The sequence below is a fragment of the Magnolia sinica genome, chromosome 4, assembly GCF_029962835.1.
Source record: "Magnolia sinica isolate HGM2019 chromosome 4, MsV1, whole genome shotgun sequence".
NCBI lineage: Eukaryota > Viridiplantae > Streptophyta > Magnoliopsida > Magnoliales > Magnoliaceae > Magnolia > Magnolia sinica.
In genome coordinates, this window is record NC_080576.1 from 30052403 (window position 1) to 30069359 (window position 16957).

The following is a 16957-nucleotide window of genomic DNA, read 5'->3' on the forward strand; positions in this document are numbered from 1 at the left end:
CTCGAGTGTGCCCCTACATATCACAGGCGATCCCACTCGAGTCAGGTGTGAAAATGCCCCTGCAATACTGCAGAAGCACACAGATGAATCTAGGAGAGTAATCCAATTGCACCAAGCGAACATGAAAAGGACAATGATTTTAACGTGGAAAAATACTTGTGGGAAAAAACCACTGGACAAAACGACAAATATCACTATGAAAACAAAAATTACAAAGGAAAGAGTTTACCCGATTTGAACAAACTCGAACCTACCCTTTTTACACTCTTGAAAGCCTTTGGACGAATTAGAAACCCTAAGATACTCTCTCAATCCCGTTTATATCCATATTTATAAGCCAAGAAGAAATCTCAAACGAAATTGGAAACAAATCCCGCGAAATCATAATTCTGCGTAAATCTGTGCGGATCAGTTTAATGGCATTGAACATACTTCGATGTCATCGAACTAACATTCAAACTGTCCAAAGACCAAACTAAAAATTTTGATTTTTTCTGATTGCATTGAGCCTTGTTCGATGGCATCAAACAAACCTTTGATGTCATTGAACACATACCGATGACATTGAAAAGACGCTCAGTTAGTCCAGTGACCAACTGGAGAAAATATGAAAAATCTTGATGGGATTGAGCACTGTTCGATGCCATCGAAGGTTACATCGAACAGACCGTCAATTACATCGATAAGCCCTATATTTAACTTGATTTAAGACATCAATACAACAAATCATTGTCGTTCATTTTCTTTTCTCTTCAAATACATGTATCCAAACATGACCTTAATGCATGTGTGGATACATGGATTCCAAAGGTAAAAGAAACTGAAGTTATGCAAGGGCATTTTCACACCGGGCTCGAGTGGGGTCGCTTGTAGGATGCAGGGGCACATTTGGGGTGGGCAGGGCTCACGGGGGAGGTCTTGTGTTCGAGACTCCTCACTAGGGATGATTAATGCGCATCTCACACCGGGCTCGAGTTGGGTATCCTATGGGACGCGGGAACACACTCGAGGTGGGCGGCCCATGCGAGGCGGTACCCATTTGATTTGGGGCCCACAAGGGGGATTCGGCCGAGGTCCTAACCCATGTGATGTGGGGCCTGAGCTATGAGATAAATGAATTAATTCGCCATACTCTAACTGTTCGAGCTTTTAGAGCAAGTGGTTAATTGTCCAGCATCATGAAGTCCCTTGACAAGACAAGATTGACTATTTGGGTAGATGGATTCCATAAAGTAATCACTACACTTATAGTTAAATGACAGGAGTGAATCTGGGATTTCTACATGCTATCCCAGCAAGATGCCTAAAATTAGAGTCCTTTTTCAACATTATTGTGGATGGAAATTATCATTAGATGATTATTATTTTTTCCATATTCACACCTTGGATTCCTCGTCTCTAAACACCTATGTCGCTTACTATCCATTTAGGCGGATGGTGAATAATTTCTACCATAATCCACAATGAAAAACATTCTATCTCTGGGTTGAATAATTTCTTATTGGAGTTTTTAGCTCGACTTTTGGTGAAAAAAATGCGATGACTTTCGAGCGGACTAATATCATGGTATAATACCCTGGTAGTAGCCCAACCAAACAGTCCCTTATGTACAAAATCTCCAATCTTAGCAAAAATAAAACAGCTTTTGTTAAAACATACTCATTTTCAGCCACTCAAGAATGCATCCACCTTTGCATTATCTCCCCTCGAAAGGAATTTCATGCATATGGGTGGCTTCACTTTGGCCAATGCAAACAGGGACGCCGGCAAAGCCCATATGCCATCGCCACAGATAATGCCCGATGCCACGGCCGGTGCGAATGCATCTGCTTGCTCCTTGTCCATCCTCTCCCACATGAACAAAATCAAGCTCCCCAAGCACATGTCAATCGCAAAGTATGACCCCAAGAAGAACGGGATGGCCATCGCCATCACGCTCGGCATGAACATGAAGATCTTCATCTCATAGTGCTTCGCAACCTCTTTGAGGCTACTCATCACGATTGCGGCAAGGAAGAAGATGAGGCATAGGGTGAGGCAGTTCTTTGGGAGGGAGGAGACACCCTCAACACCAAGGAGTGCAATGCCGCGGTAGACAGTCGCGTAGGGCGCGGGGTAATCGCTGCCATCCACCCCAATGGAGAAGGCCTTGTAAAAAATCCAAAAGACGCACGGTGCAATGACGCAGCCCATGGCCGTGCCAATCACCTGGCTCACGAACATGGACCGTGGTGAGGAGAGTGTCATGTAGCCCGTCTTGAAGTCCTGCATGAGGTCGGATGCGGTGGACACGATGCTCATCATCACTCCACATGATGCGAGGCCTGCGAGGACGCCACCGTTGTCCAAGCCAACCCAGGCACCGAAGATGAAGATGGCGATCTTGCCGTAACTAGAAGCGAGGGACCAGTCGGTGAGGCCGCATCCATATGAATTGCAGAAGGCTAGGACCGGCGCGATGAGGTATGTGACCAAGATGTGGTACCATTTTAGCTGTGGGAAGATGTGTGGGACTGTGACGATGGAAACAATGGCCAGAATGACATAGCCCGCAGAGGTGAAGGTTATTGGGATTTGGTCTTTTAGGAAGATCTCAGTGCGGCGATGATCATCATAACTGAGGGATGGGGCGCTGTTGGAAGATCCAGCGACTGGAATTATGGAAGAAGGCTCTTCCCTTGCACGCTTAATACATAGTTCATGGATGGTTTTAAAGAGAACCACGGCGAAGTGGAACAGGCCATCGCCTAAGATCATAGCGATGGCGATGAAGACCTGTTACATGATTGTATGAAAAATGGACAATGTAGTATCAAGAAACTCATGCAATGAGGAAGAAAGAATGAATTGATGAAAAATGTTAAAAAATAAAAGTAAAAATGGTGCTATTGATGGTTCCAAGCAAGGAAGAAAATGGCAGTGGATAAAAACAAACTAAAATATGTAAACTGCAAATCAGGATCAAATATTCTTTGCTTGGTCTGGTATGGACATGTGGGGTACACTTATTTTGTTTTTTTGATCTGTTTAAAGTGGGAGGGCATATGTCAGATGGGAGTGACCCCAGAAATCTCCCCCATCAGACAATCCTAACCATCCAAGCGGTTCCCAGTTAAATAAGGGCCATTGGGTCTGATTGCCCATTTTCAATGGGAGGCTAGGATCATAGATCTGCCTTGTCTAACCAGATCATTGGCGTAGCTCAACAAAAGGTAGGACTCACCTGTACCATCATTACATGATACCCCAAAAATCAAGTGGTTGCCAAGCAAAAGAGCAGTGGACTCTTTCAAGAATCCACAACATAAAATGTAAAACTAATTACTCATGACTATATAGATACAGTAAAAAAGAACAACAACAGAGGTTTGCTCGAATACATCCTGATGTATTACAATATGATATGTCGGTGCTTTAACCATTGGAATTGAGTACTTTTCAGCAACCCAAAACCATTTATGTGATTGGGCTTCTCTAAGATACATGATGCCCGAAAAATCTCTCAGATTGAATAATCCAACTATTTAATTATACAAAGGTTATGATGATCGTCCAATTTAAAAGAAAAAGAGCTAAATTTCAAAAGGGTTAAAACAATTCAGTTTTAAGATCCTATTGGTTGTCTATCCATCATGAAAGGTGAGACTCATCATTGGATCTTTAGAAGACGACCCAAATACAGTGGCTAAAGTCCCAATGTATCATATTGTAAAACATTTGGAGGTATTCAAGCAAACCTCCAATGACTAATTGAAATTGCAAGCTTGTGAAGAAAAGCAATGACAAGACAAAAATGGGTTTTTCCATATGACCACTTGTCATTTGCACATATACCAAAAACCACTTACTTTTAAAGGTTTTTTTTCTTTTCTTTCAAATAAACACTTACTTTTTAGATATACAGTTTAGAAAAGAAAAAAGAAAAAAGAAGCGGCTACTTTAACTTTTAGATAGTTAAAGAAAAGAGGGGTTAGCAGCATAGCAGCATACAAGATGATTTTGCTCCTTTTGAACATAGTTTCCAATGTTGAACTCAGGTAGACCAAAGTTGGTAAGGCCCATTGCAGCATCCTTGTCACTTCCACTTTGTCCATCAATTCTACCAAACTCATGGTAGGAAGTAAGCCCAAAAACAAGGTAGATCCAAAACTCAGGTGGGACACACTGCATGAAACAGTGGGATTGAATACATACCGTTGAAACTTTATTGAGATCTACAAAAGTTTCGGATGAGGCTGATATTTGTGTTTTCCCTTCATTCTCATGAGCATCACCTTATGAATGGGTTGGATGGAACACAGAGATGATGGCGGGCCTCATGAAGGTATCAACAGCGGGCGTTTCCATCCCCGACTCTTTCTTGTGGTGTGGCCCACCTGAGTTTTGGATCTGAATAGTTTTTTGGTTTAAGTCCTACCATGAGCTTGTAAAATTGATGGATGGAATGGATGTCACAAAGGCATCACTGTGGGCCCCATGAAGGGTTCAATGGTGGGTGTTTCCATTCCCCAAGTGTTTCTTATGATGTGGCCCATATGAGTTTTGGATCTACCTGGCTTTTTTGGGTTCACATCCTATCATGAATTGGTGAAACTACCGGATGAAGTAGATGTCACAAGGACATCTGGCCCCCATGGAGCTGGTTAGGAAGGTTAGTTAAGGGGGTCTTTACCATAGGTTTTTAAGTCATTTAAAAAACGTGAGCGCTTACTATACTACAGGCTTAAAAGGTGAGCATTTATTTAGAAAAACTTTAAAAACAATTTTTGATATATATATAAATTAAATAATCAGCGGTCATATGAAATAATCTATTAAAAAAAAGAAAAAAAGAAAAAAGAATAGAGAGTACCTTATATCCTTGTAGACCATGAAGACTGCTTGGGCTGAGCTTTTCACTGTACCAGTCGCCCTTCTTACCCTCAATGATCGGCCACATGATTCCCCAAGAAAGAATAGCTCCAGCAAGCAAAGAGAGATTTACAATGTATGGGCAAATCATCCCAACACCAACATAAGTAGCCGAAAAATCAAAGAAGAACCTGAAGAAAGCATGCATTCCTTAGAACCAAACACACATTACATGATAACTGGTGCTAGCACTACTAAAGAGCCCTTACAGAATCATGCCAGTATAACGGCTCTCTCTAAATGAATCAGAGAGTGAAAGATGGGCCAGGCAGTGGTAATAGTTTGCCACCATTTTCTAAATGGTGGCGGCTCGTCCACTGCAAATGGGGGATACATGTAATTTGAACTGGACCATGGATATCATGTGTTGTTGTGCATGTGGAATAGGCCAAAAATCACAAATTCGACAATCCTAACTATCCAATTGTTGGCTAGTAAATGGTCGATTCAAAATAAAATGTCCAAATTCAACTGTCCGAATGAGTTAGTTAAGATCACCCAATCAGCATGGTTTTCTGACCCTGCTCCATCCACAACAGTGGCTGGGATGTGGGAATTCCGGACTGCCTTACATGCATGCCACATGCATGGTGTGCCATCATCACCATTTCTACAAACGTGGGTGAACTATCACAGCACTCTAGCCCTTGAAAGATTCATTATTATGAGAGTGTGAAACGGTACAAAATAGAAAAAGAAAGGGTATCTAGATAAACAGAAGTATGTTAGAGTTGCATTGGAATATAACAAAAAATCCAGGAAGAAAAAATCAAAAGATGAATCGATGCATTACATAAACATGTAAACTTATATTTTCTTACTTGCGCTGATAGGCTTGGAGGCCAAATGTAGGAAACGCTGCAAATCCACAGTCATCACCAGCAGTATAGAACCATTGAAAGAAAGCCCAAAGGAAGCTAGAAACAAAGCATTTGAAAAGAGCAGACACTTGTTTCCTGTTACAGAAAAAATTCAATGATTCATACAACATGATTATGATCAGAAGTACAAAAGAGAAAATGTGGGATTTTGGATGCTGGTGTAAGCTACTCACTTCACTAACTTGGCTCCATGGGGAGTGTGAAAGCTGTTGATAAGGTGAGCAGTTGCAGTTCCACTTGGGTAGATCAGCTTGTGGTCGATGATCATGATCTAAACAACAGGAGTTTTAGATTTTGTTAATATTTCTTAAGCATTAGAACATATAAGACAAAACCCAACAATATATAAAACAGTTCTAAAACTCGGTGAGTCGACTCGAAACTCAGCTGAGTCAATGAACGAGATTTGGATCCTGAGTCACCACAAAACTTAATTAATTCATTAGTATGACCCAGTCTCGAGTCATTTAATGAGTTAGCAATGAACCGACGCATTCCTATATTGAAGCAAACACTGCAATCACCACGTATTAACTAGACTTCCATTAATTCATATTTTTTAACTATTTATAACCATTTGAATATTTATAATTATTTAAATATTTTGAATCCAATTATGAAATACCGAGTCAAGGCAAGTGAAGAATCGATCAAGTCTCCAAGTCGACCCAGTTGAGTTGGAGATTGAGTCAAGTCGAGTTTCCAGGTTTGAATTGTGATTTAAAAAAAAAAGATTTTTTAAATTGATTTTATTTTATTGACAATATCCAATTTCTTAAAAAAAAAAAAAGGAGATCAAGAATTAGATCCTTCACACATTATTATTATTATTATTATTATTTACTGGAAAAGCAATATATATCCTACAAAACAAGTTGAAGGCATTGTTATAAATTCTAGAAAATAAGTCCTTAAGTCACCGTTAATCCTTGTGACCATCATAAATATAACAAGTTACCACCATGACGTTTGTTCATTGTTTATGTTTATGTTTTTTTTTTTTTTTTTTTTTTTTTTTTTTTAAATAATTTTTTTTTAATTTTATAATCTATTAGTAAATTGATAAAATATGGCATAACTAAGTCAAAAGCCCAAAATCATATTGGTTGAACAATCCCGAACCCTGGTTCTTATATGCTTGCTGAGAAAAGGCCCACTTGACATTTTTCATCTTGACTGTCCAATAAATGTTCACCAACCCAGTAGTTATACAGTCAAGTAATTGATTTTTTTTTCAGTACTTATGATTGATCTAAACTTGGACCCCTAATTCGGCCAGTTCAATTTAAATAACTTGCTTGCCAAGTGTACAATTTCTGTGTCTGTGTTATCCGTGACAACTCTAGCAGAGTGTGATGGTTGATAGGTGAAGGCACAAAGAAATTGTACAGTGTGCCCAAATTAAACTGTCCAAATCAAGTGTCCCTGTTTAGTAGATCATATACCAAATAATATACTGATTTTGTTTTGATAACTTGGCCCATTGGTGGACATTTAACGAACAGTTGAATTGAAAAATAGTCCGTTAATTCAAGAGGTAAAAGCCGTTAAATCAATCTGGTAAGATGAACTATCTATCTTGAGTCCCATAATTTACGTGGTTTAATATGATGTTGATACATGCCATGTCTACCATTTCTGGGTGCCCTTTTATCAACCATCAAGCTACCAGAGTCTCAAATAACTTCCCATTTTAAAATAGGGTTTTCAGAGAGGTTCAAATCCCAACGCTAAACGCATTTTAACCATCAGATAGGCCATAAATGCACAGGAACAACAGTATGTTTGGCTGTCCCGTTATCATCATACACAGTAGCCAGCCAAGGTTTTGCCCTGATGATTCAGATGGTGGGTCCAATCTGATGTGCAGGTTAGATGTCCTACAATGTGTATGTTTGGCAGGTTGGCCTATGTTAGAAGTGCATAAAAGAAAAGCAAACCTCATGTTACTCGGGGGATCGTTGCTCCACCTTCCCAGTTCAAAAAACAAGAAGCAAAATAATCTTGAGATACGCTTTGGTGGTCCACCAAACTAAGGATTCAGGTGGTCCCCTTATATTTGTGGAGAAGTGGGGGGACCCATGCTGACCAAACTGGTGAACAGGTACGTTTTGGTGGTCAACCATCCCAATCAGTTCAGCTATCTTCCCTCCCATTTCTAGAAGAGATCATATCATACAAACGTTTCAACGTAGAGCTCACACAAACATCAACATGTGGGGCACACCATGGTGTTATGATGACATCAAATCCATCAATGATTTGTATACTCAATTTTTATCTTTAGCATCTAAAGATCAGGCCAATCCAAAACTCAGGTGGGCCACACACATTGAACAGTGGAGATGGGAATGCCCTTGGTTAAAACCTTCCATATTGTATGTGGGGCCCACTGTATTTTATATATTCCATCCAATCCATTCAAAAGATGCATCTGACCAGGATCAGTGAGCCACAACATGTGATTTTAGAGGTTTTAAGCATGGTTTTTAAATGGTATGGCCCATTTGAGTTTTGGGAGTTAAGTTGAATAGGAGCAGGCAAACATGACAGATGGATAAAACATCACAGTGGACTTTACCCATAGATTTGTACGACATTTGTATTGGATTGGGCCGAAAGATGAAAGCAACCTCTATTTGGTTGGGGATGGATGAAATACACACACAAACATTCGATGAAGGGTCTGGATCTCTCACGCATGTGCCATGTCGACACTGCAGTGATGAAAGCGAAAACCATGCGAGTGATAGTCACTATCTCCTCCACATGTAGATCACGTGGATGCCATCATTGAGTGCCAAGAAAGAGAGTCCCATGGATAGAGAAATCCTTACTTTTGGTTGGAAAGTTTCTCTATTTTAGGCCTTCTTTCATGGATCTTGAATTCTTTAATAAAGAGATCGAGTTCCAGGCATCCGAATGGTAAGGCGTAGGAGCACATGAAATGATAACCCAGTGAAGTACACAGAGTGAAAAATGCTGTGCTCTGTCTGTAATTGGACCACCTTACCAAGCAAGGGTGCTTTCATATTGAACAAAGTGGCCACAACAGCTGTCCTGGTTTCAATTATCAGCATCGGATCACAATACAATGTTGCGGGCCACACATTCATGAGAGAAGTGGACAGCTAGAAAAAGGAAAAGACTGAGCAGTCCATATCCAACATGCACGCGTGGTCTACTTAAATTAAAGAGTAGAGTTCTTTTGGGCTAAGGGAGTTCTCGCAGTGTGGCATAAATAACGAATGGCATGGATCTCTCACACGCGTGGCCACTCTGCCCTTTTAATGGGTAGGAGTACACTTATCATTCCTTGGACCCAAAAACACCCACCTCTTGACGTGCATAAGTAGACCAATCACCACTCAGGAACATGGGGGTGTGCATTAGTGGTCCAAAACCGAAAGCTGTTTGGGTTGAGGATTGATAGAAAGTTGGTTGGATTCACTACCACCAATGGCCAAAGAGACAAAGGAAGTGGGGCCCACTTCCAATCAACCATCCTTCAGTCTTGATCAGATGGTTGATATTGTCCCGAGACAATACTGACCTTAGAATTGAAGATTTTCTGGAGAGTTACCTTTCTCAGAGGGAGTTTCAATTTTCTTTACAGTTTGGAGAGTTACCTTTCTCAAAGGGAGAACTGAAAAGAGGCCGAGGAAGCTAACAACAAAGAGAAATCCTATCATCCATCCCAATGAAGGATTCTTAATGTTCACAGGTTTATTTCCATCTCCTGATTGGGATGCTATCGTCTCGCTCATACCAAATATGTAACTCCCAAAGCCACCTGTTATTGTCCAAACATAAATCATCAGCTTTTCTCTCTAATAATGTTAAGAGCATAGGATACTTCATATATTTCACTTCTTTTATATATTTCTTTTATTTTCAATTAATTAAATTAGTTATAATTTTTACAATGTAGTCTTTTGTAGTTTAACACATGAATCTTCTTATAAAGGACTAAGAGGATTTGCATGGTATACTGGGGCCTTTACTTGGTAAGTGGGACCCTATGGTTTAATAATTCAGACCTTTGGTCTTTGGGTTCAACCTCAATTGAACCTTGCCCCAAAAGATCTCCTCTGTTTGGCAATCTAACTCTTCAATGTGTGGTTGCAAGGGCTATGAAGGGAAATGCAACAATTGTCTGCAACTTCACATTCAGCTGAAAAAAAGACCCTAGATTGAATGCTGCCATCTCCCTACCTCTGTGATTCTCTCATTTTCTACGTATAACTGAAGAGCCGCTTAAGAGCCTTTTCATAGCAATAGTGATTTAATGTTGGACGTGCTTATCTGGGTCAAGCATCTTGTCCATGTCTTTTTTTTTTTACTTGCATTCTTCTTCACAAAACTCAAGAATGGTATTAGGCCCACCTAATGGATAGCTTTGATCTTGCAAGCATGTGCAGACATAAGCATGCCTGGACTGTGGATAGAGCTGGACACCGAGCCGATCCGAGCTGTGCCAAGCTCAACTCAGCTGGGTCCTCGAGCCATACTAGCCAGCTCGGCTCAGTTTGGTTAGCATCTCGAGCTGAGTGTGTGTGTCTATATATATATATATATATATATATATATATATATATATATATGGGAAAAGGTTCTATGGAGCTCATGGGAACTTCCAGTGAGGTCGAACTGTGTGGGCCCCACCGTGATGCGTGTTGAACATCTACCCCATCAGTCAAGATGCACCATTCCATGGTGGGCATAGGGCTTAAAAATCAAGTCAATCCATGACTTGTGTGGGCCACACCAGATACAAAGGTTGAGAAGGGTTGCCCTCCATTAGAACATTCATAATCATTTGTAGGGCCCACCGAGATGTGGTTCACAAATCCAGCCCATCCATTATGTGTGTCCCACTTGGAGGAGGGGTCAGACCAAGTTTCAAACGCATCCAAATTTCAGGTGGGCCCCACCAAGTGCCTTTATATGTTTTAGGCATGTCTTCGCATGATTTTAGATGGTATGGCCCACCTAAGTTCCGTATATAGCTGATTTTTGGGATATCCCAAAATTTAAAGGGGACCCATCAAATGCACGGTGTTAATGTTCGACATACATCATGGTGGGGCCCACACAACTCGACCTCATGGGAAGTTCCCATGATATATGGAAATGGTTCTATGCGGTCGACCTCAATTCCCATGAGGTTGAGCTGTGTGGGCCCCACCATGATGAGTGTCGAACATCAACACCGTTAGTTAGATGCACCATTCCATGGTGGGCCCTGGGCTTAAAAATCAAGTCAATCCATGACTTGTGTGGGCCACACCACATACAAAAGTTGAGAGGGGTTACCTTCCCATTAAAACATTCATAATCATTTGTTGGGTCCACCGAGATGTTCACAAATCCAGCTCATCCATTATGTGTGTCCCACTTGGATGAGGGGTCAGACCAAGTTTTAGATGCATCCAAATTTCAGGTGGGCTCCACCAAGTCCTTTTATATGTTTTAGGCATGTCTTCAAATGATTTTAGATGGTATGGCCCACCTGAGTTCTCTATATGGCTGATTTTTGGGATATCCTATAATTTCAAGGGAACCCATCGAATGCACGGTGTTGATGTTCGACACGCATCACGGTGGGGCCCACACAGTTCGACTTCATGGGAAGTTACCGTGAGGTGACCGCATAGCCACACACACACACACACACACACACACACACACACACATATATATATATATATATATATATATATATAAGGTAGATAAATCAACCTCAGTCCAACCAAGTCAAGTTGGGGCCCAGTTTCAAGTTGAGCCCAGTCGGCCCCGGGCCAGCTCGAGCTTAGCTTGAAATTTTTTTGAGTTTAATTAAACAACTTGGCTTGGCCCAAAACCAGCTTTTGAGCCGAGCCAAGTCAAGCTTATCTAGGCCGTGTCAAGCGAGTTAACTGAGCTAGCTGGGTTCATGTCCAGCATGTAGCGAGTAAAGGTGTCATTATCTTAGCCCTTGCCCTTCACCGGTCAGGCAAAGCACGGACTCCTAAACACATTGGTTAGGTCCAGTCTCTATAAACAATAACTAGCCCAGATTGGGCCCAGGTCATGATGATGACCTAAGATATACACTGTAGTGATCCTAGTTGCATCGCGGTGCTTGGTCATTCCAAATGATTGATCTGGACCGTCCATCGTTTCAGGTTCATGCTGACCCAGGCCCACCACGTGTAGATTAGTGAACTGCCCTTAACAACATGGTGATTATTCTTATGAGTATGGTTTGCCGACTCGTTACAGTCGTATCAGACTCGCCCGAGTCCACTCGGTTCGCTTGTGAACGGATCGAGTCGGTAGCTTGAGTCACCTCCCGATACTCCACTTCAAGGGCGAAAAATGTCCGGAAATTACCGGGCGTAAACCTTTCCAATGTCGGAAGAATAAAAAAACGAAGAAGTTTGATACTCTGGCACGGTATAATGGATGACACGCGGATACTTCGAAATTACTTATAAATAGCATATGTTGAATACAATCAATTCAAATTAAACCGTCTAAATTACGGGTCCCAGTTTAGATGGACAGCAAACCAAAAATTAGATTTGATCGATTGCTTGAATATCAGATTGTTCCACATTTATTAGACGGTGAAAATGACGTATACCCAACGGTCCACGAAACTTGGGTTAGCATTTTTCAACCCATCTAATTTTGGGTTTGCAACTTTGTGACATTGGGTTCCATAGCTCAGTTGGTTTAGTTTGAGTTAATGGACACCACGTGTACAAGTTCTAAGCGCCTGCGTATCAAGGGTGGTACCGTGCCAGAGTAGGTAGTAGCCACCCAAAAGAAAAGTTCTGAAAAGACCCATCCTGCCGGTAGATTCGCATGGAAGACCGGGAGACAACGAATCCGGATCCTCTGCTTACCACAAACACTGATGTTGCCAGTACTGTTTCATTAAATACCGTTATGATTACGTGGACCAATCACATTGTATATATGTGGCAAGCAGAGAATTTAGACAAGGAAAGGTTGAAAACTACTTGTGAGAAATGAGATGATAAAGTGGGGCCGGTAGAACCGGAATACGGTAGAGCCACCACACCAACCGTCCATCTACTTTGCTTGCCGTAGATGGCAGCTTATCCTATATACAGATCGTATGATCCTGGCCATTTGATATGGCCTTCAAAGCAACGGTTTAGAATGAAAATAGGGAAAATAAAAGAGGTGACGGATAAGATTGTGTGATGTGATTTAATTTAAAAAAAAAAAAAAAAAAAAAAGCTCTCGGCAATAGATCCCTCTAAATGGACGGCCTGATCGATGCATCTCCTCGCCACGTGTACTATGGAGAGATAAACTGTGGCTATACCATGTAAAGGTGGCGCGCTCCAGTAGGGCCCACATGGAGGGTGTATAACGTTCAATGCGTCCCCTCAGGTTGCCCAACGGGATGAAAATCAGTGAGATCTAAAACTCTGGTGGGCCACATCACAGGGAACTAGATGGGAGGGAACGCCCACCGTTGATTTTCACCGAGGCGAACCTGAGTTGTGGAACAGCCTGATTTTTTTTGGTCCAACCATCTTATATGAAAGATGAAGTCTTGACGGCTTGGATTCCGTATACACAACACAGAGTGCCCCATGCAAATCAAGGGTAGCGTCCCCTCTCTACTTTTCCCTGATCTGTGGCCCACCTGACTATACGTTTGGGCTGATTTTTGGCTTCGTGAAAAAATCCAGGCGATCCATCTGATGGATGGTTCGGATGTCGTCAATTGATTAGGTGGACCCACTTCTACCCGGTACACCGTAGCAGGTACCACCAGAGTGTGCCCCACCATATAATCTCTCCATCGGGCGTAGATTTTCTTTATTTCTTTATTATTTTTTTAAAAATCCCACGCGTGTATAAGACAGCCCAAACACGCGCCACGCGTGCCGACACCGCACATATTCATACTGGCGTGTAGCACCGTCACAAGAATCACGATGGTCCATTTATCAGGTGGGCCATAACTTAGGACTAAACAAAAGTTAGCCCAAGTGCCACCTTCAACAGATAAGTGGGACCCACCACATACATGCCGGGGACCGCCTGCGGAAACTTGATCTCAAGCACGTGAGCCGGTTGGCATGTGTGGGTCAGGTAAGACGGCGTGGGATGAACGCATTTCGGTGGATCCCTGACTATGAGGCCCACCTTGATATATGTTACTTAAATCCACGCCGTCCATTCGTTTTCAAAGCTTATTTGACGGTATGATCCTAAAAATGAAGGAGATCTAAATCTCAGGTTGACCATACTGCAGGAAACAGTGGTGAATGACCATTAAAAACCTCTTGTGGGCCACAAAAGTTTTGGATCAAGCTTATATTTGTGCGGTCCGTTCATCCATGTCTTTGTGGCCTTATCAACATGTTTGATGGAATATAAATGTTCCGGTAGCCCCCGAGAAGTTTTTAATGGTAGGTATTCATTCACCACTGTTTCCTGTAGGTATGGCCCACTTGAGATTTGGGTCTGCTTAATTTTTTGAAACACGCCATAAAATGAGCTTTAAAACAGATGGACGGCGTAGATGTAAGTCGCATGCATCATGGTGGACCCCACCGTCAGGAATCCACTGACCTCGGTGGATCCCCGGATCCACCGAAGCCGCATCCGCGTAGGATTGCCGAAGCTTATCGAACACTCTGCTTCGGTAGGTATGTAAGCAGTAAGATTATCTTCCTTTTCATACCAAGAACCCAACCGCCATGTTTTGAAAAAGAAAGGTAGTCTAGCAGACCACGTGGATCACTGTACTAACCACTTCCGAAGGTATGAATGAAGTGTCCGGATCCTCTGTTTTCTGGTCAACAGAGATTTCCTGATACCCTAATCCTCATTGGTCCACGTCACTACTCACTAAAAAAATTAAAAAAAGCTTCGGACGCCAAACCATTAGGGTAAAAGGAAATCCCTGTTGACCCGATAACAGAGGATCCCGACTCATGAATGAAGGCCATGGAGATGATCACAACCATTCAAAAAGATGGCATTGAACGAATGGGTAAGATTGTTAGTGGAAAATCATACTTTTCTCTTGGCCTACCCAAATTGAGATTTATTGATCGAACGGTTCGATGTCCATACTCGTAGCCCAACCAGGGGAGTAAAAATTAATTACAGTAGTCCGCAGGACTACAAGTCCAGGCCTCCCGCTCTGTTAACAAGAAAACAAAACCGACCACCACTCGGCCTAACACAACCGAAGTTCTGGATAAGAACGCTCAACCCAACGGAAAAACTTTGATACTCTGGCAGGCTGTGATGGATGATACACAGGCTCAATGGGTTCCAGTTACGGCGCCCTGTCTAGATGGGTCATAAACCAAAAAATTTAAGCTTATTTGATGATCTGACTATCGGAATGGTGGACATTAATTGTACGGTTAAAAATGAAAAATAAAAAATAAAAATCCAATGGTCCTATTTCCACAAACAAGTGTCCACAAATCAGAGGTTAGGATTTTTCAGCCAATCTGATAATTGTGACTTGGAGACAGCAGGCTTCACAATCTCGTTGGTTTTATTTTAGTTATTATGTGCCACGTGTATAAGTTCTGAGTGCCTGCGTATCAAGAACCAATGAAGCCTGAGTACAATATAACAATGAAAGGATATTATAGCCATTTTCGAAATTTATGGAAGCTGGTCACAAGTGCAAATATAAAACACGTGTGAGATTTGAGCTTTAGACAAGGTGGAAATAATGCTGAGATCTTCGGCCTAAAAAATAGACAATGTGATTCTTCAGATGGCCCACAACGGTTAATTTTTTTCTAGCCATTCATTTGTTTTGATATGATGTGGCCCAACAGAAGCGTGAAATGGCCTGATTTCTATGCCATAAGATCTACACATTGCAGCTTGCCTGATGGAAAGCTCAGATCTCACATACGTGTCACATCATGAATGTGTACGGCTCCCACACGTATGGAATTAGCAAACCCGTCCCTTGGAAACAGGATCACTGCTGGAGAGCAATGGATCTGCAAGTGGGTGTTGCTATTAAAAAAAAGGGGGTTTTAAATATCAAAAAAGTAAAAGAAAAACCGCCAGAGGTTTTCGTACGTACCGCTAAAAGCAATACCAGAGGTAGCGACGACGCAAGTCTGTATAACGGTATTCTCCTGCCGTGTAAACGGCTGTTTTAACAGACCCGACTTTTGTAGAAGCTTGGTCCACGTCTTCAGGAAGAAGAATCCGAGCAGTCCAGCGGCGACGTTCAGAGATGGTATGATCCCTGTCGTTAGATTCAGCTTCATCACAATAAAGCTGAAGAAAAACCCCAGGACGAGGCTGACAACGAACGCCCTCAAGGTCAGCTGCTCTCTCCATGAGGGGATGGACTGGCTTTCGAAGATCTGCTCGATTGACAAAGTCCCTTTCTTCACGTTCTCGTCTTCGAACACTTCGTCTCTCTCCATCTCTCTCTCTCTCTCTCTCTCTCTCTCTCCTTTTTGAGAATTTGTTACATTCGGTGTTTTTACGGAAGAGCGGAGTGAACTGCTAAAAATAGGATTGGGATTTTCATGTATAAATAGACACGTGGGGGTGGTGTTATGATTCCTGAACATGCGCGTGCGGAGTCCTAACTATACACGCTCATCCACAATTTCCAATATGGCATACGTGTGAGATATCCAATATCCAAGTTTTTCATCGTGTGGGACACACCGTTTAAATGTTCTATAACGAAGATCGGGCCTTTTGAGACTTCGATGGGCCTAATGTAGAGAAGAAATGGATGGATGGGAAAAATTGATTGATGCTGTCCTTTGGTCCACTGAGGTGTAAATGGGCTGATTTTTAAGGTACAGGATCGAATCGGTGCCTTCTGCTGGATCGAAACGTCAGATATGGACCGGCTTCACGTGCGTAGGCACTCAGCGATTTTGGTTAAGAAAGGTGGTTGAGCTTGCAAGGTTCGCTCGGACACTGATTGCCTTTGCAGGAACGTGTTCCAACGGTAAGCTAGGTTCGGATACACCGTAATGTTTGTAAGAAATCTATAGCTTAAATTATTTTCTCAAATTATATTAGGATTGTATATACGGATCCTTACTCTTGCTCCGACGATAAACTCTCAGGAGTTTCAACACCTGGTCAAGGGTCCGAGTATCCATAGGTGATGAAATTCCACT

The 16957-nt window shown here is 42.0% G+C and overlaps 1 protein-coding gene across 1 annotated transcript; it reads right to left on the reverse strand.

Moving 5' to 3' along the window:
• Positions 1-1482: 1482 nt before the first annotated feature.
• Positions 1483-16299, reverse strand: LOC131242943 (probable metal-nicotianamine transporter YSL7). Its single transcript, XM_058241930.1, has 6 exons — positions 15889-16299; positions 9422-9585; positions 5966-6063; positions 5733-5867; positions 4853-5042; positions 1483-2775 (listed from the first exon to the last, which is right to left on the reverse strand). Exons 1-6 carry the CDS (start codon positions 16238-16240, stop codon positions 1666-1668), a joined length of 2049 nt encoding a protein of 682 aa, XP_058097913.1. The 5' UTR covers positions 16241-16299; the 3' UTR covers positions 1483-1665.
• Positions 16300-16957: the final 658 nt, after the last annotated feature.